The sequence below is a fragment of the Epinephelus fuscoguttatus genome, linkage group LG19, assembly GCF_011397635.1.
Source record: "Epinephelus fuscoguttatus linkage group LG19, E.fuscoguttatus.final_Chr_v1".
NCBI classification, from domain to species: domain Eukaryota; kingdom Metazoa; phylum Chordata; class Actinopteri; order Perciformes; family Serranidae; genus Epinephelus; species Epinephelus fuscoguttatus.
Genome location: NC_064770.1, coordinates 14,564,742 through 14,576,854, shown reverse-complemented (window position 1 = coordinate 14,576,854; position 12,113 = coordinate 14,564,742). Strand labels below are relative to the sequence as shown.

Below are 12,113 nucleotides of genomic sequence, written 5' to 3'. Positions count from 1 at the left end.
ATACTCCATTACAAGTAAAAGTCATGCATTTAAAATGTTACTCAAGTAAAAAGGCATATATGCATGGTGTATAACCTTGACTAAATTCTAGTGTTAATAGCAAAATGTGCAGTGGGGTAAGAAGTATTCAAATCTTTTACAAATTTCACACTTTAATTAAACTTTGCACTAATGTGTTCATTTAATGTTGCGGCTGGTAAGGCTGAAGCTACTTTTAATGACTTTACTGCCAGGTAGCTTCATCTATAACAATACATCAGAATTTCTTTGTTGATTATATTTTGTATTAATAATCTGAATATATGAAAATATATAAAATATGCAAAGTAACTGAAGCTTTAAAATGAATGTAATGGGGTGAAAAGTACTAGGCTATATTAGCCTTTGGAAATACTCAAGTAAAGTTAAAGTACCTCAAATTGTACTTAAGTACAGTGTTGAGTAAATGTACTTTATTACATTTTACCACTAGCCATTAGACACCAGGGCTTCCAAAGCAGGAGCATGTGTCTGTTATAAGCTCTTAATGACATACAGCCAGTAGAAGACAACAGTGAAGACATCATCGCTCTGAGCCAATAGCATCACAGGAGGTTTAAAGCCGTCGAGGGCACGCGGTGGCTCTTCACTTCCTGGTTGAAGATGGCGGATGAGAATGAGACAGCACCGATGCCGGAGAAAGAAGATGTAGAAGACCACGGACACTGCAGCGACTGTGAAAATGAAGAGCACCACTCTGAAGATGGGTAAGAAGGCAGGCTTGGCGGCAAAGCGGTGCAAAATATGTCACGCTGCTGCACACTTTGTCAAAGCGAGAGCAAACTAAAGCCTCGGCGAGCTGTCGGGATAGACAGCCATCGGTGGGGGTTGTCCCGTCCACTTGCCTTTATCCGATTGGTTAAGGATGCCACTTTGCTGCCAGTTCTGTGATGTGATTGGCTGCGGGTGCGTTCTGTTCCTCATGTGGGCGGGCTTTAGCTTCGCTTTCCTTAATAGCAAGGCGTAGTATGGGGGTAGAAAACCCAAAGTATGCTTGAAAGCCAGGTCTTATAAAACACTGCATTTACTGTCACTTGTACAACTTACAGAAACAGTCTAATCTTTTTTGTTACCTTGACAGTGTGATGTTTTATTCTAACATTTATAAACATATATTATTGGCTGCCTAACTGATGCAATTCATGGCAACCCCAGTTGACATTTAGCAAGTTAGCTTGAATGCTAACATAGCTGTCAAACCGCTATTGTCTGTAAGTGGATTTCGGTGTAGACAAATCAAAAGTAAAACAAGTAAAACCTGCATATTGACACACATGCAACTTGTTAATATCGCGTGTCCGGGCTGGGTTTGTTAACAGGGGAGTCAACAAGGCTTTTAATGCCCTCTTTAATCTTAGAAATATGAACGATCCTAAATCAGTCCAGCTCTGAAAATAGGCTTTGATGGAAATCCTGCTTTGCTCGGCATTGGCTTCTGTTAATGTTTACCAAGCGGTGACACACATGCAAGGAGCATTGGCTTGCGAAGATAAAGGCGTGTCCCGCTCACTGTAAATGCGTTTTCTGCTTTTGGGAGCAAATGGGAAGAGACAGTGCTGTTGTTATGTAGTGGTTCACAACCTTTTAACGTGGCTTGTGACCTCCTCAAAGAAATCAGAGTCTACATGTGACCCCTCATCACAAGGTCTGGCTTTAGTGTGGTGATCGGAGGCAGTTTGACCACACAGTGAATTTTCCTTCTCAGATTATTTATGTGAAGGATTCTGGGAGACCCGAAGGAGTTGAAAACATCTGTATTTCACCAAGAAAAAAAGCAAATTGTGTAACAGGCATGTATATTTTTCCACCTGACCCACCCCTGCCACAGGGGGAAAGTGATGATCCTATTTATTAATGAAAGGGAAGCAAATGGGAGCTTCACTTTTGCTATTTCCAGCAACACATGCAACTCCCCTGCACCCGTGCACACACACAAACAAAGCATGCTTCTGGCTGGTAGCTGGTCCACTCTGTTGACATGGAAGCGTGTGGAACAAACTATTGTATGTTTTGTTGTCCATTGTCCCAGTCACTCCCTGACCTCTTGGACATACATATGTACACACAGGCATATACTATACAGCCTTCTTCCAGAGGTCATGTGATGCACCATCTGTGCTGGTGTTACAAATACATGCCGGTGCGTGGCCTCTCTCCTCTCTTGGACACTAATGGGATTATCCTCTGTAAGTATGCGGTCTCTCTCAAGCCAGAAGATGGGATAGCTGGGTGGGGGTGTGTGGCTCCTTAGGTTTGAAGTGATCAGAAAATGGGGGTTTGGGACATACTGTCTGTCATTGTAGGGTGATTTATACTGTCTTGTATCAGCACAAATAGTCCACATGATTCAGTTACTCTACCGTATGTGTCCTGCCAGTTTCTTGAGGCTTCATGATGGGATTTGTTGTTGCTGTTAGACCTGTGTAGTTATTTACAGTGACTTTGTTTCACTACTGAAATATACCTATGATGTGATAGAAACTATATATTGTCCTAGTGTTTGGATACCAACCTATCATGTTGTTTTTTTGTTTGTTTGTTTTGTAAAGCCTGCATAACAGTAATGTGAAGTAATTTTCAGAACATACTAGTCTGTTATTTACATTTACCCACTTATTAATTAAATCCACATTACTGATAATAATTTTTAAGAATTCCCATTGTGTCAGTATTTTGTGAAAGCGCCAATAGTCAACCCTACGATATAGTAGAAACATTGATAATGAGGTATTTAGTCAAAAATATTGTGATTTATTTTAATTTTTTTTTAGTCCATATCACCCAGTGCTAAGTAGAAGTGAGAATAACTTTAATTTTTTAGGGCTTTATAAATCAGTATTCATGTATGTGGAGCTGAATCAATAAGTCATTGCAGACCTAAATGCAGGGTTGGGTCACTAAACTATTGATTTACCTGGGGGGTTTAGATACGCTACATTTAACTTTATTTTCAAGAGAGATGTCTTTCAGTGGGATAGTATGATACATGTTTTAAATTAATTAAGGTTTATAGTAAGATTGAGGCTGATAAGATAGGTGTATTTATAATATGTAATACAAAAGTGTGTATAATGCAACTTTAATCATCCCATTGTGTGGTTTTAAAATAGTACATTTAGACTGGGGCGTGGCTTTCCTCTGGGATATTAGACTAATACAGATGCCTTCTGTTTCTGTCCCCTCAGTGACAGAGGTCTGGGAGACGACACTGGCGCCAAGAAGAAGAAAAAGAAGCAGAAAAAGAAGAAGAAATCTGGTGCCACAGAAGCAGCTCAGGACCCCCTTGCCAAGGCATGACATTGTCCCTCTGTTTTCTTAAGTAACAGGTTTTGAATTAAATCATCAGATCGGCTACAATTCAAAAGGAAACAAAAATAGTATAGTTGTGGTGTGATTTAAGTTTTAAGATTTAAATTTGGAGTTACAGTTCTACTACAAGGTGGTGCTCAAGGATGTTAAAACCACCCAGAAATCGTGATCCAGGTTCCTGTTGTTGACTGTAGCATGTAGAAATTTACACACATACTGCTCACAGTGAAGCACTCTGCTGATTAGACACTGCATGCTTACATCCACACCATTAAAGGTGTACTTTACAGGATTGTCAGTTACTGTTAGCCAGCAAAAGTGAAAGTAAAAGCCACTCCTAGATTCTCTCTCCTTTGGCGTTTCGCCTCGCTATTTTTGTGTTTGTATCTCTTGAATGCCTGGTTGACTTGCTACCTTTTTTATAAAGCCCTGACCTCACCTTAACACACACCCATAAACATCCTGAACACAAAATGTAAGAAAAAAATAAGGCAGTACAGACAAAGGGCAGTCTCTGCAGAAAAATACACAGCCACACATTTTTAATGGGCCCTAAGTGATGATTGAGAGGGATTACTGATCTACCTTGACCCTCACAACTCTTACCAAATAAAATAGAAAATAATCTTTTATTTGGATGTACCGACTCTTTCAACACTGCTGATTTCTGTCTGTATTTTCCAAACAGGTGAATTCGTTGCCAGCTGATAAGCTACAGGAGATCCAAAAGGCCATCGAGCTGTTCTCTGTAGGCCAAGGCCCTGCCAAAACCATGGAGGAGGCAACTCGTCGGAGTTACCAGTTCTGGGACACGCAGCCTGTGCCCAAGCTTGGTATGACTTTTGTCAGAGCTGTCAGTTCTGCTCAAAGAAAACCCACAAACAAGCGAATGTCACGTATTGTGGGTTTTCCGTGCTCCGTGTCAGAAACTGTTTTGTTTTACCACAGGGGAGACCGTGACATCACATGGCTCCATTGAACCTGACAAAGACAACATTCGCGAGGAGCCCTACAGCCTCCCGCAGGGCTTCAGCTGGGACACCCTCGACTTGGGGAATCCTGGCGTGGTAAGAGAATGTATAAACGGAAGCGCTGTTGTTGTCGTCGTCATCTCTTCAGTTTATGATTGCTGATGACGAATTATTGAAGTCATGAAGTGACAGTGCAGCTGAACTCTAATGCTGAGATCTACAAACCTGCTTGACTGTGAAAACTGTAGTCCAAAAGTAAACAAAGGTGTAGCTGTTGTACACGAAAACAAAACCTATTGCTTAATTTTTTCAGATGTCAGCACGACTCTTAACACCAAGATGTTAAGAGACCAGAATTTGCAGTCATATTTTCATTTATAATGTTGAATATTAAGTGTACAAGTACAGCATGTGTGTGATTTATGATATGGATTGTCAGAAAAAGTAATTTCCCAGAATTGATGCAGAACATGTTGGGACTGGAAGATTACAATTATGTTTCATGAATTTGTAATGGTCACATAGACACATTAAGACTATAGATCATGATATATGTACTTAAAGATTTATTATATGGTAAATGTCATTTAAATAATTTAACTTTCTAATTCAGTCTGTTCTCAAGTCCTGTGTGTTTCTTCCTACATTCCTCTGCTGTGTTTGTAAAGGCCGTGACTTATTGTCTATTTCTGTCATTTTCTGTAACACCAGCTCAAGGAGCTTTACACCCTTCTCAACGAGAATTACGTCGAAGATGATGACAACATGTTCCGATTTGACTACTCCCCCGAGTTCCTGCTCTGGTACTTTTTTATTTTTAAACTGCTATTCTTCTAGTTTACACCTGGCAGGGATGTAACGTTTAATTGCTACATATTGTGTAGTAAATCTGAACAGTTAATACTTTCTTGTTATAACGCACTGGGATAAACTTTTTAAAAATATTAATACACATGATGGCAATGCAGTAATCTGACTTATTTTATTCTCAGGGCCCTGCGGCCTCCTGGCTGGTTGCCCCAGTGGCATTGTGGGGTGAGGGTTAACTCCAACCAGAAGCTGGTCGGCTTCATCAGTGCCATTCCTGCTACCATACGTATCTACGACATGTAAGTGAATGCAACAGTGCAGTGTGAAAAAAGAGTGGACTCACTTGGTTACTTCACATGCTACATGAAATCTACTGTTCTGTTTAGTTATCGCTTTCAATTCCACATTACGTACACTAAGTGACCACTTTATTAGTCTACTGATGCCTGTAAAAGAGGTGTTAAATTATGTATTCAGCTTTGAGGTTGGTTGTTCGTCATGGTGTTGTACTGGCGTGATATTCTGAATAGGCTTCCGTGGTATCAAGGTATTACAGTATACTGTGGTATTTAGGAATCCCAAAGGTATGATTTTTAGCGCGGTCAAATATGCAGATGCTCCTCTTTTTGTTAAACTGATATGCAGTTGCTGTATTGAGACGATATATTTTAGTGCACAGCACATGCTACCAGACGTCTGTCTCCACAGGCAGCTAAGCTGAAAAAGGTGGTGACTGAGTGGTGAGGATACTGTTACATGAGAAAGAAATGCCTCTGCCCCTGTTACGGAGTATTGCCACATTAAACTTTATCCTCAGATGACTTCTTCCAACTACAGAAAGCTGTTTGTTCACCTTCACATGATCTTATTCAGCACATTATCTCCACTCAGCCCACTGACTGTCGCAGAAAGTATCATCTGGTCCCTCAGCAAGAAGGGTGCCTCCTGTTTATTCATTATTCTATTGGCCATAACTATTTAAGCCCAGCAATACTTGTCTAAGTAGACTAATTGCATACTAGAAACACAGCATTGTAGGCTAGCAATTTTCAGGTCAAAAACCCCTTAGCTGAAAGAGACAAAGCAGGGACCCCTTAATACACATAGGAAATTGAGTTGCATATTCAACTGGGCTCACAGTAACATGTATGGTAAACTAAAATGCAATGCATAAATGTAGCCCTTTTATGGAGCACAATACTAGGCTATTAAAATAATTGACAGATACTTAAATTTGGAAGGCACCATTATCTGTCCTAAGAGAGATGTCTTGATGGGATGCACAGAGCTTGTCTATCCTCAGGCAGATGGAAATTGTCAGGCAGTGGGCCATATCTGCCCCAGACTTCAGTCTTGGCCTGTATTTGCTTTTCAGATAGGTGAGGGAGGGAAATCCACTTTCACGAAGAGAAGTTGTCGCAAAAGGCAAAATGTGCTTCATTGCTTTTGCTGTCAGCTGTGGGAAGTCTTGCCTATCAATGTTGTGTTCCGTAATTTAGGCTGTAATCACATTAATGCCTTCTTTAAACTGACTGTCTTTATGCTGACATAATTGATTATTTTTCTTGATGTTTAGAGAAAAGAAAATGGTTGAGATCAATTTCCTCTGCGTCCACAAGAAGCTTCGCTCCAAACGAGTGGCTCCGGTTCTGATCAGAGAAATCACCAGACGGGTCAACCTGCAGGGTATCTTTCAGGCTGTTTACACTGCTGGTGTGGTACTGCCCAAACCTGTGGGCACATGCAGGTGGGTCTGACAGATAGTTCTCTATATAGAGTGTGCACACATCCTTCTCCTTCTGTTACTGTGTCAGCGAGTACTTAAAAATCCAATGTCTTTGCACAGGTACTGGCATCGCTCTTTGAACCCACGCAAACTAATCGAGGTGAAGTTCTCCCACCTGAGCAGGAACATGACTATGCAGCGCACCATGAAGTTGTACCGTCTGCCTGAGGTGAGTGAAAACACACATGTCTGACCAGGGGTGTTCAAACTGTTTTGAAAGGGGGCCAGCTGCTCCTTGCATCATATGGGTTATTAAGAAAAGATGACACAGATGCAACTGTTTCATCCTTAAGTGAAAAAGTATTCAACTTTCCACTGCTCCTGAAAGAGGCAGCCTTTGCTTTTGACTTTAAGTGTCTTTCCTGTGGCCTCGTCTGCTACCTAGCAGGAAATATTAGGTGTTGGGTAATTGTTTGTTTGCTTGATTACCATCTGTTTATTAAAACACATTAGTTCTGCCTGTGTACTTCCTACTTGGTGCATGTTCACAAACTGTATGATTGTCCCGCCATGGTGACGATGAATGGGGGGAAAAAAACACAAAGTGATCTTGCTTGATTAACCAGTATTGTGTTATTCATATAGTGTATTTTACAAGACAAGCCGAGGGCTGTTTAAAATTGGTCCGCAGGCCACAGTTGGCTCCTGGGCTGGAATTTGGATATGACTGTATTTGACAAACACAAATAGACTCCATTGCCCTGTCACATGTTTATTCTTCTCCATCTTGTTTTCTCTCCTTCAGGCTCCTAAGACTTCAGGTCTGCGGCCGATGACCAAGAAGGATGTGCCAGTGGTGCATCGCCTCCTCCGTGAGTACCTGAGCCAGTTCAACCTGGTGCCCGCCATGAACCAGGAAGAGGTAGAACACTGGCTGCTGCCCCGAGAGAATATTATCGATACTTACCTGGTGGAGGTAAAAAAAATTCCAGATCTTTTTTTTTTTTTCTCGATCGATGAATAATTGTGTATTTTACACTGAGAGGCTTTATAACATGTATGTTATTCTTTGACAGAATGATGGCAAGGTAACGGATTTCCTGAGTTTCTACACACTGCCCTCTACCATTATGAACCACCCTGTGCACCGCAGTCTTAAAGCAGCATACTCCTTCTACAACGTGCACACCACCACCCCCTTGCTCGACCTGATGTCTGATGCCCTCATCCTGGCCAAATCGGTGTGTTCCTCCTTCAATTTATGTGTGTGTGCTCTGAAATGTTAACTCTCAGGGAACTGAGTTTTTATTTGTCTTTCAATCTCATTTTTCAGAAAGGGTTTGACGTCTTCAATGCACTGGATCTAATGGAAAACAAGACTTTCTTGGAGAAGCTTAAGTTCGGCATCGGCGATGGAAATCTACAGTATTATCTGTACAATTGGAAATGTCCCAGCATGGGTTCAGAAAAGGTAAATCTTCTGTGATGGCTTCTGTATCATAACCTTAGGGTATCTGCAGGTTTTGAAAAGGAAATGCACAGAATTTAGTTTCCTCAGATAAAGGCCTTAGAAGGTGTTAAAGTCTTCAGTTTAACATAGAAAAGGCTCAGATGTTTTCTCTAATCTGCTGCAGGCGGTAAGGTTGTAATGTTAGTTACAAACTGATGTCATATCAGGTTTGGAGATGTATTCACACACCAAAGTGTGACCGTTGCAACAGTGGATTGTGTGCGCAGGAGGCTGTTGTAAACCCTTTCTGTGGAGTTTCAGTCTGCACGGTCAGACCTGCAGCAAGTTAGGAAGCTCATTGTGTCATAAAGGGCAAGTGTCAAATTTAGCAATGACTTGAATGAAGATTAATCAGTTAATTATGTTTCATTGATTAAACCATCCATCCATTTTCTTCAGCTTATCTGCATCCAAGTCTTTGTAATTTTATTATTTCTATTTAGAGCTTCTTGATAAGTCAATTAATCAATTAGTTTATTGACAGAAAATTTATTTTCGAGGAAAAACATTTGCCAGTTTGATGCATCTTAATTGTGAGAATATGAGACTTTTCTTTGTCATACACAATAATAAACTAAATAGAGAGAGAAAACAAACCATTTGAAGACATCGCCTTGGGCTCTAAGAAACTACACCGGGCATTGTTATTGACAAAATGCTAAATCAGTTAATCAAGAAAATAAGGGGCAGATTAATCAATAATGAAAATAACTGTAAGTTGTAGCCTTAATTCTTTCATTAGGAATTGTTGTTATACACCGATCAGCCACAGCATTAAAACCAGGTGAAGTGATGCACAATTAATCAGGTCTTATTATAATGGGTCCTGGCAGTCATGTGGATGCCACTTGACATGTCACGCCCAACCAAACACTGTTACAGAGCAAGTACACCGCCTCATGACAATGACACTCCCCAGCAGGACAATGCACCCTTCCACATCATGAAAACTGCTCAGGAACAGCCAGAGAAATGTGACAAAGAACTGAAGGCGTTGATTTGGCCTTCAAGTTCCCAAATTCCCAATCCGATTGAGACAAGCATCTGTGGGATGTGCTGTGACCCCAGAGGTCCTGTGTCCATGCCTCAGCAGCTCAAATCCGATCCATGGTAGGGTCTGTAACCTGTGGAGGCATAGACACGTGTCCTGTGGTGTCTGACACCAGGATATGGGGTGTGGGTTGCGACGTTGGGCACCGGCACGTCCCATGGATTGGATGGGATGTGGTGAATTACGAGGCCAGGTCGACACCTTGAGCTCTTTGTCACATTCCTCTGGCCATTCCTTTTTGTGGTGTGGCATCACACATTGTCCTGCTGGGGGCAGGACAATGTGCCATCAGGGAGTGCCGTCACCATGAGGGAGTGTACTTGGTCTGCAACGGGGTTTGGGTGGGTTGTGCATGTCAAGTGGCATCCACATGAATGCTAGGAATTTTTTATTCACCTTACCTCAGTCAGTGGTTTTAATGTTGTGACTCATCTGTGTGTACCGTTGGGAAAACTGAAACATTTTGACAAAATGATACATAATTCTAGGCCCTATTGTCCCCACTGGTTTTCCATTATACTCTCAGCCTTTGGCCAATTTGAAAGAAATATTAATTTACATTCTATGTTAAAAAGGTCTTGAAACATCTTGCAGATACCCTGTAATCTAAGGTTTCCCAAACTGCTTTTCTAATAACCACTTTGTTCTTTCCTTCTCTCTCAGGTTGGGTTGGTACTGCAGTGACACCCCTTTACGCCATAATCAAGTGACACCAATAGGCAAGGAGATGGAACCATCGTACTGACCACCTGACAGATGGACTGATGACTTCCTGCTTCAGGAAAGGAAAACCCACCGCCCATTTTTATTTTTTGACCTTTTGAACTTTGACCTGCACTACCGCTGCCAGGCAGGGAGGCAGGGAGAGTCTTCCTGCTCTTCCTCCTCCCTCGATCACATGGACCTTAAGCCATTGTTACCATCCCAAACAACTGTATTTCATCTGAGAGCTGTCTTGATTGTACCAAACACACATACACACAAGAACAGTTTGCACAGATTACTGTAAATCAAACACTCACTGTCGGCATACCTACGAAACGTACAGTACATGTAAATAATCTCAAACTGACTGCGGATCATGCCCTAACACATACAGACTAGAACCTACTGTTTTGTTTTATTCCTAAATGTTGGAGGCGCTTTTTGCAATTAAAATAAATCTGTCATCCTTAAGTTTTAGAGATAAAAAAAATCAAAATGATCAAAAAATATTTTAAAGAGGAAAAGGCTCAAAAGGGTGAGGTAATAAATACCAAAAGTGGACACCAGATAAGGGCTTCTGTTAAGATTTCTCTTGTCAAGCTTGACCCTGTGTCTTTTTTTTTCTTTAAAGATGTTTATGCCTTTTGGAGTTTTCCTCATCTGTATTAACTTTTCATGACCATCTTTCGTAGCTTACTGCACTAACAGAAGATGCACCAAAACACAGACTAATTACAACGCTGTTGGTGATGGTGGGGGATATCAGTATCCACACAGATGTTGAAGGCATTCTGATGGGGTTTACTCAATACACATTTCAGCAGGGATCAGATTTGTATTGACTCCTCTTGATTTAACTGTGCTCCGGTTTCAGTGTCTCTCAGGCTTTGACATGTGTCCCCAAAAAGTCTGCAAGAGTTTAGGTTGAAATCGAAAGTGCTTGAAGGTGGTTTTGAGCTCATTGTGCAGACTTTGTTAAGGGAATTACACAGAAAGTACTAAACGTATTCATAAATTTTAATGTAATAAAACACAAAAATGCACCCACTGAACTGAAGGATATGGCGACATGTTTAAATGCACACATCACAAACTGTTTAGCTTCATAGGGAAATGATCATGGTCTGTTTTTGTGTCATGTGACACAGCTTTATCAAGAAACTGAAACAAAATAATGTCATTAGCCTACGTAATTTGAAGTATGAGCACTGCAGAAAGCATTTCTCCTTAATACAGCATTTAGAGCTCCAAACTGATCATGCAGGTGACATCAGTTAAAAGTCTGTTTCGATGCAGAGTGGATGTGGAACCTGGGTCCGTGAACAGCAGTCTGGACTTCCAGGACATTGTGCAGAGTGGGTGGTGATGACGACTGGGGAAATGCCCCACTTAAAGTGTTTCTTATGTAACATGTTGGCTCTATTTGCAAACAGATCTAAAAGAATAATGGGTCTCATGGTGTTAAGATGCAGGAAAAGAATGTGAAGATGCAGGTGATTTTTTTTTTTTTTTTTTGAGCAAAAAAATAAAATCTAGAAGTTGCTGTGAGGTTTTTGTAAGATTTTTGTCAAGGTCCACATTGACGCAAAATAACAACAATATGAAATTAAATGTTGCAGTAAGCCGCTGGCAAAAAACAAAAACCAAAAAAAAAAAAAAAAAACACAGACAAACAAAACACTAGAATTATTATTATGCCTCTGTGTACCAGTCAAGTTGCAGTTTCAGTTTACATGTTCTCATCTGTGACATGAGTTATGGTGTGTTTTTGCCCAGACATTATGATGTCACACTGAAATTGGCCTTTGGCCAGTGACCTTGACATTTGACCTTCGACCACAATGAATCCGTTCATTGTTGAGTCCAAGTGGACAATTGTGCCAAATTTAAGGAAATTCCATTACGGTGTTATTGAGATATCCTGTTCATGAGAATGAGACAGATGAAGTCACAGTGACTTTGACCATCAGTTCATCCCTCATCAAAGTGGAT

General features: G+C 40.9%; 1 protein-coding gene across 1 annotated transcript; it reads left to right on the top strand.

The window, feature by feature from the left end:
• Window positions 1–603: 603 nt before the first annotated feature.
• Window positions 604–11,173, top strand: nmt1a (N-myristoyltransferase 1a). The gene is made up of 12 exons (XM_049561645.1): window positions 604–746; window positions 3,225–3,330; window positions 4,037–4,181; window positions 4,297–4,415; window positions 5,031–5,122; window positions 5,312–5,428; window positions 6,706–6,876; window positions 6,976–7,084; window positions 7,661–7,831; window positions 7,932–8,096; window positions 8,189–8,326; window positions 10,080–11,173. The coding sequence occupies exons 1-12, from the start codon at window positions 643–645 to the stop codon at window positions 10,098–10,100; spliced, it is 1,458 nt and encodes a 485-aa protein (XP_049417602.1). The 5' UTR covers window positions 604–642; the 3' UTR covers window positions 10,101–11,173.
• The last annotated feature ends 940 nt before the right edge of the window (window positions 11,174–12,113 follow it).